At 42.0% G+C, this 15,748-nt stretch overlaps 1 protein-coding gene across 2 annotated transcripts in view; it reads right to left on the bottom strand.

Annotated features, from left to right (window-relative positions):
* LOC309708432 (voltage-gated delayed rectifier potassium channel KCNH1) overlaps positions 1 to 15,748 on the bottom strand; it is a 106,810-nt gene that overhangs the window by 13,320 nt on the left and 77,742 nt on the right. The window contains exons 10-11 of one of the 2 annotated variants that reach the window (XM_082536484.1): positions 8,340 to 8,464; positions 1,195 to 1,279 (exon numbers count right to left, since the gene is read on the bottom strand). In XM_082536484.1, coding sequence (XP_082392610.1) covers positions 8,385 to 8,464 — 80 coding nt within the window. In that variant the 3' untranslated portion in view covers positions 1,195 to 1,279; positions 8,340 to 8,384. Of the gene's footprint in view, positions 1 to 1,082; positions 1,280 to 8,339; positions 8,465 to 15,748 lie in introns of those variants that run through there. The other variant, XM_082536483.1, reaches the window with a different exon arrangement.

Raw genomic sequence — 15,748 nt, 5'->3', positions numbered from 1 at the left:
CAGCAATAATACAGACAGCAATGTAGTTAGCAATAAAACAGTTTTATTGGGAATTAACTTAAAAAACAAACAAACAAACATATGTCTCCTATTTTTTGTCACACAGGAAAGAAGCATCAATATCTGATGAGAAGACTCATTTATTTCTTTTGGGGGGGGGTCAACAGGAGAAGAATATCTCTAACAGTTGATTTGTTCACATTTTCACATCTTAATTTTTAAGTGAAATGTGCATTTGGAGTTTATACACTTTGTATATAAGGCAACCGTTTCCTTTTGCAGTATTTTTGTGTGTTGCGTTTTTAACAAAAGGGGAACAAAGCCCAACATCAGTAACCCTACAAATGTCACTTCTGTTTAGTTTTCTGTCTTCATTTATGTCGGAAGTGATAGCAGTGCTGTACGTTTTCATTTTTCAGAAATCTCTCAATCAGAACATGGTATTGTGGCTTGTTGGGAGTGGCTAGTTATCTCCGATCATGCCTTAGGAACATGTGTTGATGAGGAAGATGAGGAAACTGTGTTATTTACATCTGTTATTGTTACGTGAATCTTAACTGTACCTGTTAATTTTACAGTGTAAATTTACTGGCAGTTATTGTTCGATGGAAATAGATGTTTATACCATGAGTGAGTTCATGTGCTTGGTCATTAAGGCTCTGAAGCATCATGTAATGCAGTGAGTATCTCACAAAAGGAGTTCTCCCTTCTTCTTTTTGGGGTGGAATAGCTAGCTCAACCTCTACGTGGGCTTTTTATAGTAAAGACGCTTCACCCCACCACAGTATATTATTAATTTGGAAATTGTTTTGAGAGATTTCCTGTATACCACTAGAGGGAACTCAAGTACCACAGTTTAAGAACCACTGCTGTAAAGAAGGCCTGAAATTCATCCAAAATGATGTGAGAGTTTTAATTTCACATACAGTTATTGCTGCTTAAGGTGCTTTTACAATGTACTGAATCACGTGGTAAATTAAATTTTTCTTAGGACTGTATAAAGTCCCGTGAAAAGGTTTTTTTTGGCATGACTTAAAATACATGTAATAGATACTAAATATACATCAGTAAAGCAAACTCACCCTCTTCCTCAGGTTGTAAGTAAGCACCAGGTTCTTGGCAAAGTGGTTTGCAAAGTTGGCGTAAAACTCCAGAACTTTTTGCAGCGCATCTCTTTTGATTATATGGAGGTCACAGTAGGTCAATGCTCGGACATTAGCGCAGGACTGAGCCAGTGTCATCTCCTTCCAGAACACGTCACCAAACACATCACCTTTACCTGCAAAACAAACACAGTTAGGTCCACAAATATTTCAACAGATACAACTTTTTTCTAATTTTGGTTCTGTACATTACAATGAATTTTAAGTGAAACAACTCAGATGCAGTTGAAGTGTAAAATGTCTGTGAAGGTTCTCACAGACATGTGAAAACTTCAAGTATTTTTTTAACACAATCCCTTCATTTCAGGAACTCAAAGGTAACTGGACAAATTAAATGACTAAAAAAAATAAAATGTTCAATTCTGATACTTGGTTGAAAACCCTTTGCTACCAATGAAAGCCTGACATCACCAGATTTCCTCCTTTTCCATGCTCTGCCAGACCTCTACTGCCGCGGCTTTCAGTTGCTGTTGGTTTGTCGGTCTTTCTTTCCAAATTTTAGTCCTGAAGTAAAATGAATGCACATTTGGGTAAAGATCAGGTGACTGACTTGGCCTTTCAAGAATATTGCACTTCTTTGCTTTAAGAAACTCCTGGGTGGCTGGGTTATGTTTTAGGTCATTGTCCTTCTGTATGAAAGGCCACCCAAACAATTTAAATGCATTTAGCTGGAATTGCTGTCCTGTGTCACATCATCAATAAACACGAGTGTCCCACTTCCACTGGTAGCCATGCATGCCCAAGCCTTACCCTGGCTCCACCTTGTTTTACAGATGATGTGGTATGCCTTAGATCATGAGCTGTTCCATGTCTCCATACTTTTTTCCTTTTGGTAGAAGTTGATCTTGATTTCATCTTTCCAAAGAATGTTTTTCCACAACTGTGCTGGCTTTTTTTTTTTAAATTATGAGTGGCTTGCGCTTTGCAGTGAACCCTCTGTTTTTACTTTGTTGGAGTCTTCTCTTTATGGTAGGTGGATATTGGTGTGCGTACCTCCTGGAGAGTGTTGTTCACTTGGTTGACTGTTATAAAGGGGTTTCTCGTCACCATGGAAATTATTCTGCGAGCATGCACAACTGTTGTCTTCTGTGGACATTCAGGTCTTTTTGCATTCACCAATACTTTCTTTCTTTTTTTTTCAGGATGTACCAAAGGGTAGATTTTGCCACTCCCACTATTGTAGCAAATTCTCAAATGTTACTCAAAGAGTATTATACAGAATAGACACTTGTATTAAGTTATAAAAAACACAAGTTTAGAGAACAATGTTTAGAACACAGATAAAAAACAAAACACACATAAACTTAACATCAGTACCTGCTTATATAAATACCTAAATGTGTGAGTCAACAGGAAGTTAATATTAATAACCAACGGCAATGACAACATGCTGCTTTCTAGTTTTCACAGTAAGAGACACATAAAAACGACATAACACTGAAATACAGTACAGGAAAATTTTTTTAAGGGAATTGCCAGTTAAAATTAAAATTTTCTTTGCAGCACAATTCAACCAAAAATAAAAACACTACATGTAAATGTACACAAAAGAAATTTCCTTCATGAAACTAAATGAATTCTACCACAATAACTGATTTGATTTACAGCCTAAAGGGCCTGTAATTTGAACTCAGTGGTTCTTCTTAAATAATAATGTATAAAATGTGCTTGATTTTCTGTAGCTTTTAACAGTTTGTGTTTACACTGGAGTGAATGATGAAATAACTGCACCTTAATTACTTTAATACAGACAAGCGCACTGGAGTTCTTAGGTTCGATCTTTTTGGCCATAGGGTATATGCTGCTTCATCCAAAGAGCTATGATTTCCGAAAACAATAATTTCAGTCTTGTTTTCATTTAGGGTTTAACTGTCATGTAGACAGATAAACAGAGGCTGCAGTGTGACAGAGGCATCCCATTTCATCAGGAAGTAAATTTGGATATCAATAGCATAACAGTGAGAGGGAATATTATATTTCCTGAAAATCGTTCCCAAAGGCAGCATGTGTAAAGATAACATAGCGGACCACAACAGACCCCTGTGGTACATCACAACTAATAGGGACAGAAGAAGAGGAGTACTCCCCAGTTGCAACAGAAAAAGACCTCTCTGACAGGATTTAAACTGTAATAAAACTGTACCTTTAAAACCAACAGCATGTTTGTGTCTTGATAAAAGAATGTTATAATCAACTGTGTCAAAGGCAGCGGTTAGACTGAAACTCTCCACAAATCCCAGAAAGTTCTCACAAAGTGCAGAGGATGTTCACATGAACAGCACCACAGGGGTTAAACAAACAATTCAAAATATTAAAAAGAACTCGGGGCTGGTGACTGTTGCTAGAAATTATGTTTGACAGAAAAGCTGATTTAATAGCTTTAACAGTCAAGTGATATATTGATGAGTATTGTATCAAAGGTCAGCTTAGAGTTATTGCTTTTGTTAATCAAGGGCTTTCCAGAAGTCAAATCTAGTATCCAGCCTGAATTGGTGTTCCTCATTTCAAAATGCTCGGTTACATTGAGTGTCGGTTTAGATCACTGGGATGAGCTCTCAGCCATATGGCCATGTGACTGGGATCATACCTTTATGTGAAAGAATGGAGGGGGGCAGACATTTCAAACACAGCATTTATAGTTGTACAGGCCAGGTACACAGAAATACAGGGGAGTTGGATTTAAATGAAAAGTTAGGAAAAAAATGAAAAACCAAGCGAAAATGTTAAATGAGAAGCATCTGGCTGCATCTCAAACATATTGGAGAACTGCAAAGCTGAGTGCAGAATTTATAGCATAAGGAGCTGGCTAAAGTGATGCCGGTTTTTATTTTGAAAACTAAAAGCTAACACTAACCTTGTTTCAGAGAACAAACATGGCTTACCCACAATTTCTTCATTGTCTTATCCTGAAATAAAGGATAAACAAAGATCTGATCCAACTATCAGAGAAGTCATAGCACAGATTGTACTGGAAGAAACACCTCACCCCACCTCCAGCAAAGAGCTCCCTGATTTCCCATTTTTGCTGTGGGAGTTAAATCGCTTAGAACTACACAACAAGGTAAAATAATAAGGCAAGATGCAGGACCAAGTGACCTATCAATTGGTTCTCCCTGAAGAGTTCAGAGCCTTAGTGGTTCACAATTTGCACATGGACCAACTGGGTATTCCCAGAACCCTTTTTAGAACTAGGTTTTATTGGCCGCTGAAGAAAGAGTCCTCTTGAAAAAGCAGCTGCTCTGGTAAACATTAAACTTCTCAACCATTAGAACTTGTCCATGTGAACTTTTTCAACACCTCTCTCTGTCTCTCGCAAGAAAAATTGACCCACACAACAAAGTAAAGCTATTTTTCGGCTATGAGCCGACAGGGACCCCGCCGTATTAGTCAGAGGTCCCTTTACTACAGTTCGGAGTCGCGGACCTTCAGTAATAGTAATAAATCACACAGCAATAGTACATTCACGTTGTTGTAAAAAGCACGATAATATATTAAGTAATCCAAAGTATTCAGAATACGTTACTCTCATTGAGTAACGTAACGGAATACGTTACAGAATACATTTTGGGGCATGTATTCTGTATTCTGTAACGGAATACATTTTAAAAGTAACCTTCCCAACACTGGACGTGTGGCACCAGGACGCTCTGGGCTGCAGGTTGATGGTCGATTTTTTTAATTGTATCACCAGACCTGTAGCCATATGTTCTGGCCACTTGGGTAAAGAGAGGGGCTGAGCTGTCAAGTGATCATCACCTGGTGGTGAGTTGGATCAGGTGGCAGGGGAGGATGCTGGAGAGACCTGAGAGGCAGCTGATAGGTACCGACAGGCAAAGTAGAATGCAGTGCGGGCAGTGGCTGAAGAAAAAACTCAGGTGTAGAAGGAGTTCAGAGAGGCCATGGAAAAAGACTTTTGGACTGACTTGAACAGATTCTGGCAACTCAGGAGGCAACTCAGGAGGGGAAAGCAGTGCTCTACTTGTACTGTGCATAGTGCCAGTGGAGCGCTGCCGACTTCAACTGAGAAAATTGTCGGGCGGTGGAAGGAATACCTTAAGGAGTTCCTTAATCCCATTGGCACATCTTACGTGGAGGAAGCAGAGTCTGGGGATAAGGGGATGATTTCTGGGAGTCAGGTCATTCGGTCCTTATACAACCGTTCCAAGAGCTTGGTCCGCATAGCCAGCAATAAGTCGGACTCATTCCTGGTGGGTGATGGGCTCCGCCAGCCCTGGCCTTTGTCACCAATTCTGTTCAGAATTTTTATGGACAGAATTTCTAGGCACACCCAAGTGGCGGCAGGCTTTCACTTGGGTGGTCTCAGAATCTCATCCGTTCTTCGCGGATGATATGGTTCTGCTGGCTTCGTCGAGTCGAATGACCTCCATCTCACTTTGGAATGGTTCGCAGCCAAGGTGGTAATGAGAATCAGCACATCCAAATCTGAGGCCATGGTCCTAAGCCAAAAAACAGTGGAGTGCCCACTCGGGCTAAGAGACAAGTTCTTGCCCCAAGTGGAAGAGTTTAAGTATCTCAGGGTCTTGTTCATGAGTGACAGGAGAGGGAGCGGGAGATCGACAGATGGATTGGTGCTGGGGCTGCAGTGATGCGGACACTGTACCGGTCTGTTGTCGTGACGAGAGAGCTGAGTGTGTGAGCGAAGCTCTCAATTTACCAGTCGATCTACGCCCCTACTCTCACCTGTGGTCACGAGCTTTGGGTAGTGACCGAAAGAACGAGAGGCAGAAATGGGCTTCCTCCAAAGGGTGGCTGGCCTCTCCCTTAGAGATAGGGTTAGAAGCCCAGCTATCTGGGAGGGGCTCAGAGTAGAGCCACTGTTCCTTCACATCGAAAGGAGCCAGTTGAGGTGGTTTGGGCATCTGACAAGGATGCCTCCTGGGCCCCTCCTGGGTGAGCTGTTCCAGGCATGTCCCATCGGGAGGAGCCCCAAGGGCCAGACCCAGGACATGCTGGAGAGATTATATCTCTCGGCTGGCATGGGAATGCCTTGGTGTTCCCCCGGACAAGCTGGAGGAGGTGACTGGGGAGAGGGAGGTCTGGGCTTCTCTACTTGGGCTGCTGCCTCCACGACCTGGCCCCGGATAAGTGGAAGAAGATGATTGGATGGATGGAAGTTTTAAAAACTCCCTGGAGTTGGAAGCTGGATTACTTAATTGGCCTAGGAGGTGGCAAGCTGCCAAGAACCCACTCTTTCCATCTATCAGAGAAGAAACCCACCAATTCCTTCTCCTCCTTAATTGGCCTAGGAGGTGGTAAGCTGCCAAGAACCCACTCTTTCCATCTAACAGAGAAGAAACCCACCAATTCCTTCTCCTCCATCAGTGGAATGCTCTAATATAGCAGAACTAACACAGCCCACATACTGTTACTGACTATTACTATTGGATGCACCCATGAAGAAACAACTGAATTGTATTTGTATTTATTTATTTATTGTCATTGTCAAGAACAATGAAATTGCGTTTGGGGCTTCCATACAACCCCCCCAAAAAAAAGAAGAAAATAATAAATACCCCCTAAAACCCAAGTGTACATATTTAACCCAGTGTGACTCCAATGCAATAAGACAATCCTTAGCAATAATGTTCGTAGAAATTCAGACAAAGACCTGAGAAACATGACAAAATACAACAATGCAACCCATTCAATATTATTGTACTGTGAGATATGATATCAGATATGATAGTTATCTATTTAAGAAAGAGGGGGGGGGGGGGGGGCAGGAGGGGGAAGAGAATAAAGATATGATGCACCAATTGAGATCATTTATATATGATGTCGCTCCATGGGACAAGACTCAGCAGTCCATCTGCATCTTAAGGATAAAGGACACTCTTTCGAGGATGCCAATGTTCACATTTTGGACAGAGAGGACAGATGGTTTGAAAGAGGAGGGAAAGAAGCCATTTATGTCCACTGTGAGCGACCATCTTTGAACAGAGGCGGTGGATTACAACACCAACTGTTTGACATCTATAATCCAGTTTTGAGATCCCTTCCCAGACGCCTTAACGCCCACTCACACCCTGGGCCATCTGACCTCAGGAAATCACATGATAGGGTGGGGCCAGGCTTCACAATGAGCTCACCCGAAACCCTGGCTGATTGTGACCCACACCCGTTTTCACACCTTGGCTCATGTGATTAGGTAGAGAATCATCAGGGGGTCCTTTGTCCCTCTTTGGGGGAAAACTCCCACTGGGTTTAAATCTGGGACTCTCCACCATTTGGCCCTTAGAACTGAAGAAGCTTCTCGGATGAGAGGTGAACGTCTTCAAGCAACTTAAAGAAGTCCAGACGCTTTTCTTTCCAAGCTTCTTAGACAACCGAATTGAGACTTGACTCTACAGCTTGGAAAACCAAACAGCAATGCAGTACTGACTAACCCCTTCTTAGTTGTCAGACTAAAGAAGTATTGACTGCAATGAAATTTGTAATTAAACTCTAAAATCTAATGTAAGTCAAAGAACTTCTAAAAGTCTGTAATGAGATAATCTGTTAAGAGCTTCCAAGCTACTAATATCTTCCAGAAGGCACAGATCTGCTGCTATGCCTTAGGTCAACTGATAAACAAACATGTGAGACAAATTTTACTTGATACTTTAAAATCAAAAGAGGAGCAGATTCAACAAAAATTTATATTGTGTTTTTGTTAACAACAATGTTAATTTTAGGCAAAAATAATAATTTTTCCATAACATTTTGAAATTATGGCAAGTATTGATCATGTTGATGAGATAGAGGTCTCAGAAACCCATGTATCAAAATATGATACGAAGGGCGTAATAGGGCTAAACTGCTAATAGAGGGATCGATATCAGACACACAAAAAGAATGTAGACAAGTAGGGGAAAAATTTGTCTGACAGACAGCTCACTCAAGCAGAGGGAGGCATCCTTACAAAAACCTTGAAGCTTTCTGTCATGCTGAGAAAATGTTTGCTACTCAAAATCATCACAGCCACAGAATCAGAAATTGGAAACAACATTGCAGATGTTGTTTCAGAAGTGTGACAACAACAGATAAATGTTTTAGCCTGTCTCAGCAATGCAAAGCACCCAGCATCCAATATTACCATCAAGGAGAGCATCAAGGAGTGGAAGACACTTATGCACCACAGTAAAAAACAAAACAAACAACAACATCATTGCTTACTTATTTTTTTCTGAGCCATTCAGGGGTGGATTGGTGTGTTTCTCGTCATATTCCTACTGCATAATCCAAGTGTGCTTGACCTTCAGGGCTCAAACTGATGGCTGGACACTCTCCGTCAGGATTTTCTGGTAGAGAGCAGAATTCATTTATATATGATGTCGTGTATAATGTTATATATGAATACCGGTCAATAGTTTTAGAAAACCCCAATTTTTCCAGTTTTTTATTGAAAATAATGCAGTTTGATGTCTCATTGCACTCTGAAATGACAGTATAGTACAAATAAGAAATTGGAGTTAGAAAAGAAATCATGGAATCAATATATAGACCTAAACTTATTGTATTCTAAACTTTTGACTCATGCAAGTAGCCACCTTTGGCAGATAAAACAGCTGAACACCTCTTTTCCTATCTTTTGCAGAAGTTCCCATAAATGTGTTGCCCTTGGTTACTTTGCTTTCACTCTGCTGTCCAGTTCATCCAAAACAGCTTGATGGGGTTTAAGTCTGGAGACTGTGCTGGACACTCCATGTTTTCAAGCTTACCATCTTGTTCTTTTTTCCTGAGGTAGTTCTTGGCAAAGCTTTTACGCATGGCTCTTTGCCTTATTCTGATGCAATCCTAGCAATGGCTTCCTTGCTGCAACTCGTTCTGTCACACCTGCACCTCGAAACCTTCTCTTCACATTTGAAACTGAGACTTGCTTACTATGACCACTATTAAGCTGTGCTTGAAGCTGTTGTCCTGTGAGCCACCTATCATACAACTGTTAATGTTCAGAAACTTGTCCTCTGAGTCAGTTGTGGCTTTGGGTCTGCCAGACCTCTTCCTGTCAGAGGTTGCCCTCAGTACTCACTGACGCCTTGACTTTCTTTGCAAACTCTGGCAGTTCATCGATTACCTTTGTACCATTTCATGCTCTTCATTGGACTTTTGAATTGCAATGAATAACTAGAAAAATTGGTGTGTTCTAAAACTTTTGAATGGTAGTGTGTACACATATAAATATATGTATATGTGTATATAAAAAAAACACCCAGCGCACCCCTGCGGGCGGTTTATCCTTCAAGCTCGGGTCCTCTACCAGAGGCCTGGGAGCTTGAGGGTCCTGCGCAGTATCTTAGCTGTTCCCAGGACTGCGCTCTTCTGGACAGAGATCTCCGATGTTATTCCCGGGATCTGCTGGAGCCACTCGCCTAGCTTGGGAGTCACTGCACCTAGTGCTCCGATTACCACGGGGACCACCGTTACCTTCACCCTCCACATCCTCGCGAGCTCTTCTCTGAGCCCTTGGTATTTCTCCAGCTTCTCATGTTCCTTCTTCCTGATATTGCTGTCATTCGGAACCGCTACATCGATCACTACGGCCGTCTTCTTCTGTTTGTCTACCACCACTATGTCCGGTTGGTTAGCCACCACCATTTTGTCCGTCTGTATCTGGAAGTCCCACAGGATCTTAGCTCGGTCATTCTCCACCACCCTTGGGGGCATCTCCCATTTTGACCTCAGGACTTCCAGGTTATACTCGGCACAGATGTTCCTGTACACTATGCCGGCCACTTGGTTATGGCGTTCCATGTATGCCCTGCCTGCTAGCATCTTGCACCCTGCTGTTATGTGCTGGATTGTCTCTGGGGCATCTTTACACAGCCTGCACCTGGGGTCTTGCCTGGTGTGATAGACCCCAGCCTCTATGGATCTTGTACTCAGAGCTTGTTCTTGTGCTGCCATGATTAGTGCCTCTGTGCTGTCTTTCAGTCCAGCTTTGTCCAGCCACTGGTAGGATTTCTGGATATCAGCCACCTCCTCTATCTGCCGGTGGTACATACCGTGCAGGGGCCTGCCCTTCCATGATGGTTATATATATATATATATATATATATATATATATATATATTAGGGGTGCAATGATATTCGTATCGATATTGAACCGTTCGATACAGTGCTTTCGGTTCGGTACGCATATGTATCGAACAATACAAAATTTTTAATTTATTTTATCAACTTTCCTTCTGACGATGCTGTCTGTGTTGAGCGCTCAGTGAATCTGCGTTCGACTACTCCGCCTAGGCTCGACAGTGCAGCCTAGGCGGAGTAGTCGAACGCAGATTCACTGAGCGCTCAACACAGACAGCATCGTCAGAAGGAAGAGCGCAGGGCAAGCTAGCGAGACAGAAGTTAAGCTCTCCTTGCAACATGGACCTCCCCCACCCTCATTCAGATCTGGCGTTTGGAATTATTTTGGTTTTCATGTGACGTATGACCCTGAAGGTAAGCGAGTCATGGACTAAAGTAAAACAGTATGTTGGATGTGCCACGCAATGCTCAATTACATGGGTGGGAGCTAGTGTGTTAGCGCAGTTAGCTCGTTAACATGTTGGCCATCTAGCCCCATGCACGGGGCGATCGGCGGTAGCTCGTTAACGGAGATTTGCCGTGTTGTGGCGTTAAGGTCATTTCAACGAGATTAACCTGAAAGCACTAGTGGGAACACAACGAATATGACTGCACATTTACGCCGACATCATCCTAGTGCAAATACAAAAACAACAAGCATGCTACTAACTTTAGCCGAGTCATTTAGACAGCTGTTAGCACATGATTCTCCTTATGCTGCTGAGAATATAGCCCAGAAGAAGCGGATAGTATAGCTTTTATTTTGGAAAGAGCCATTTCTCTGTAATAAACTCTCTTTTCCAAAGATGAGTGATTCCTCAATCAGATACAGGGCTCGCAATATCGCTAGCCCGATGTCCCGGAGCTAGCGATCTTTTCAGTCGGGCTACCAAAATCTATCTCTTCCCTGCCCGTCGGGCTATTGTAGGAAAAATATATGTCAATGCTTTTGCATTCTTTCGGAAATGTAGCTGGGTAATTATGTCATTGGCATTGGTGAGACACTGTCAATATGTGACATATTGAAATCGCGTTTGAATTTGCGCTTGTTTTTTTTGCTTTCACTTTGCAATCGTGCGAACTGTGTATAGAGAGCGACAGCACTGATCTGTGAGTGATGATAATTTGTGCACCAATTCCTCTGACATCGTCTTATTAATCGTTAGCTTACTATGCAAACATGACAAGTGAAATCTCCCGCAGCTTAAACATGTGAGAGGTTGATCGCGCAGAGAATCGCTGAGCTTATGTGAGTCCGTGTGTAAAAGCAGCAGGATATATATTTGACTACGATGACCTGGATGACTGAGAACCTTCACAGACAGATATATATTTTAGTTCTGCTGAGCCAAATAAGACAGGTCAGGGTGAAGAAGTGACAGCCAAAGAAAAGCTTACCACAAAACGGAGAAGTTATGACAAATCAGACTATAAGGCAAAAAGAAAGTGCAGCTTTATGGTTTCATGGACAAAAGAATTTCTGTGGCTGCAATATGACGAGCTAAATAACCAGGGCTGCACATAAGTGGTCCGCAGGTGCGCATTCGCTGTCAAAATAAAAAGCACGCACAAGGGTTAGGGTTAAATTTAAAAACTGTACTTTTGAGTTAAAATATATATTTATAATTTTAATAAATGACAAATTAAAAAGGCATGAACATTTTTTTTGTATCGAAAAAATATCGAACCGTGACACCAAAGTATCGAACCGAACCGAACCGTGAATTTTGTGTATCGTTGCACCCCTAATATATATATATATATATATATTAGGGGTGCAACGATATTCGTATCGATATTGAACCGTTCGATACAGTGCTTTCGGTTCGGTACGCATATGTATCGAACAATACAACATTTGTAATTTATTTTATCAATTTTCCTTCTGACAATGCTGTCTGTGTTGAGCGCTCAGTGAATCTGTGTTCGACTACTCCGCCTAGGCTGCACTGTCGAGCGCAGATCCACTGAGCGTTCAACACAGACAGCATCGTCAGAAGGAAGAGCGCAGGGCAAGCTAGCGAGACAGAAGTTAAGCTCTCCTTGCAACAGGCAAATTGAACCTCATTCAGATCTGGCGTTTGGAATTATTTTGGTTTTCATGTGACATATGACCCTGAAGGTAAGCGAGTCATGGACTAAAGTAAAACAGTATGTTGGATGTGCCACGCAATGCTCAATTACATTGGTGTGAACTAGTGTGTTAGCGCAGTTAGCTCGTTAACATGTTGGCCATCTAGCCCCATGCACAGAGCGATCGGCGGTAGCTCGTTAACAGAGATTTGCCGTGTTGTGGCGTTAAGGTCATTTCAACGAGATTAACCTGAAAGCACTAGTGGGAACACAACGAATATGACTGCACATTTACGCCGACATCATCCTAGTGCAAAGACAAAAACAACAAGCATGCTACTAACTTTAGCCGAGTCATTTAGACAGCTGTTAGCACATGATTCTCCTTATGCTGCTGAGAATATAGCCCAGAAGAAGCGGATAGTATAGCTTTTATTTTGGAAAGAGCCATTTCTCTGTAATAAACTCTCTTTTCCAAAGATGAGTGATTCCTCAATCAGATACAGGGCTTGCAATATCGCTAGCCCGACGTCCCGGGGCTAGAGATTTTTTCAGTCGGGCTACCAAAATCTATCTCTTCCCTGCCCGTCGGGCTATTGTAGGAAAAATATATGTCAATGCTTTTGCATTCTTTCGGAAATGTAGCTGGGTAATTATGTCATTGGCATTGGTGAGACACTGTCAATATGTGACATATTGAAATCGCGTTTGAATTTGCGCTTGTTTTTTTTGCTTTCACTTTGCAATCGTGCGAACTGTGTATAGAGAGCGACAGCACTGATCTGTGAGTGATGATAATTTGTGCACCAATTCCTCTGACATCGTCTTATTAATCGTTAGCTTACTATGCAAACATGACAAGTGAAATCTCCCGCAGCAAGCTTAAACATGTGAGAGGTTGATCGCGCAGAGAATCGCTGAGCTTATGTGAGTCCGTGTGTAAAAGCAGCAGGATATATATTTTAGTTCTGCTGAGCCAAATAAGACAGGTCAGGGTGAAGAAGTGACAGCCAAAGAAAAGCTTACCACAAAACGGAGAAGTTATGACAAATGAGACTATAAGGCAAAAAGAAAGTGCAGCTTTATGGTTTCATGGACAAAAGAATTTCTGTGGCTGCAATATGATGAGCTAAATAACCAGGGCTGCACATAAGTGGTCCGCAGGTGCGCATTCGCTGTCAAAATAAAAAACACGCACAAGGGTTAGGGTTAAATTTAAAAACTGTACTTTTGAGTTAAAATATATATTTATAATTTTAATAAATGACAAATTAAAAATGCATGAACATTTTTTTGTATCGAAAAAATATCGAACCGTGACACCAAAGTATCGAACCGAACCGAACCGTGAATTTTGTGTATCGTTGCACCCCTAATATATATATATATATATATACACACAAAATTCCCTTCTTTCCCCTGCAGGTGGTCTTTATCCTTCAATATGGGTCCCCTACCAGAGGCCTGGGATCTTGAGGGTCCCGTGCAGTAACTTAGCTGTTCCTAGGACTGCACTCAAATGTACAGAGATCCCGGATGTTGTCCATGGATTCTGCTGGAGCCACTCGCTTACCTTAAGAGTCAGTGTACGGAGAACTCCGATTACCACTGGGACTACTGTTATCTTCACCCTCTACATCAGAGGTCTCAAACTCAAATGAGCTGTGGGCCGCTGCTGCCACTGTCATTTCATTTGAGGGCCACTTTAGTGTTCAAGTTGTACACAAAAAACAAATAAACAAACAAACAAACAAACAAGAAAACACCCAGGGGGGTTATGGCGTCCACCTGAACGGCAGCAAGACTTCGAGCTCCGACGTTAACATCCTTTAAGTACGCCTAAACAGCGGTTAAAAGTCAACCTTTTAGTGGCTTCCTCTCCGACCTAAGCTTCTGCTCTGATCTAAACAACTAGGATGCCGACTAAACATAGGTTTAAATCTAAAACAGCCGGAAAGGATGGATCAGACGACGATGCTAGCAACGAACTTGAAACCGAGAAGATGGAAGGAGCTTGTGCTAGCGCCCAACAGACTGAGACGAGTGTTTTGGCCGCAATTCCGTCGCTGAAAATACACTTCACTGCTCAACTGCAAGAAGTTATAACATCAAACCAAGAAATAAAAGACGCAATTGGAGTGTTTTCAGAGAGGCTTACCTCAGCAGAAACTCGCATTAGCAAAGTTGAAGACGACGTCTCTTCCCTCACAAGTAAAGAGGCTTCCCTTCAAAAGAAACTTCAGGAACTCCTGCTAAAAGTGGACGACCTCGAAAATAGAAGCCGGAGATCCAATCCGAGACTCGTCGGATTACCCGAGAATACTGAACAAGGAGAAATCACAATATTTTCCCGTCCCAAAATGTCAAGTAGCCAGGTTTGTACCTGGCTACTTGACGTTTTGAGACAAGGCTGAAATACCCCAAATGGCCCACCCCGTGTGATCATCATGAAGTTCTTGAATTATCAAGACAAGTTGAGGGTGATGAGAGCGGCACGTCTGAAGGGAAAAATAACGCACAACGGACATCACGTGATGTTTTTCCCTGAACTGTCGACGGAGGTCCAGAAACAGCAGAAACAATACAACCAGGTAAAACAACAACTCCGTGAAATGCACATAAATTTCGGACTGATCTTTCCAGCAAAAATGAGGATTTTCCACCACGGCAACAGGCTCCTCTTCCACACACCAGTGGAGGTGGAAGATTTCATACGAAGAGTCCGGCAACAAAACGAGGGATAAATTCACGCCCACTCCAAAACACTATCATATCTAAAATGTGTAATTCTGATGAACAATTTCAGCTCGGACTTACAGTGGCTTTGGTTTACAGGAATGATATAGATGGCCTTAGATATGTTATGTTTAAATCTTTTCATTCATTTACATTATGTGGCCACTTCTTCAGTTAATACGGTTAATACAGATCCAAACGGGACAAAAACAAACAAACAAAAAAAACCCAAAAACGGTCGGATCTAAGTTTGAAGCTTCAAATCAATACTAGGACGCTTTATCAGCTCCTTTTCGTGGATCTGATGCATAACCAAGCTGCAATGACTTTGGGGAGGGAAGTTTTGAGATCTACACTGATGGGAGGTCTCTGGGTTGTTTTGTTTTTTTGTTTATAAGAGTTTGTCTTTAAAGTGCAGTGCTCTTGAAATAATAATTTGTGAGTTCCGACAGGGGAGACGAGATGTAGTCAGGTTCAGGTTACTAAGGGCACAAACTGTATGAGTAGTTATTCAAATATTGAACTAATTTCCTGGAATGTAAGAGGCCTTAGGAAATGTATTAAACTGAAAAGAGTAATGGATAGAATTAAACAATATCACCCAAAGATAGTCTTTATTCAAGAAACACACTTGCGAGTGAAATTGCCCGGATAAGGAGGAAATGGCCAGGTCAGGTTTTCTCTAGCCACTTCTCAACACATGC

Source organism: Aulonocara stuartgranti, assembly GCF_965226115.1.
Source record: "Aulonocara stuartgranti genome assembly, chromosome: 6".
NCBI lineage: Eukaryota > Metazoa > Chordata > Actinopteri > Cichliformes > Cichlidae > Aulonocara > Aulonocara stuartgranti.
The sequence above is the reverse complement of the archived record's forward strand: the minus strand, read 5'-3'. Positions and strand labels throughout refer to the sequence as shown.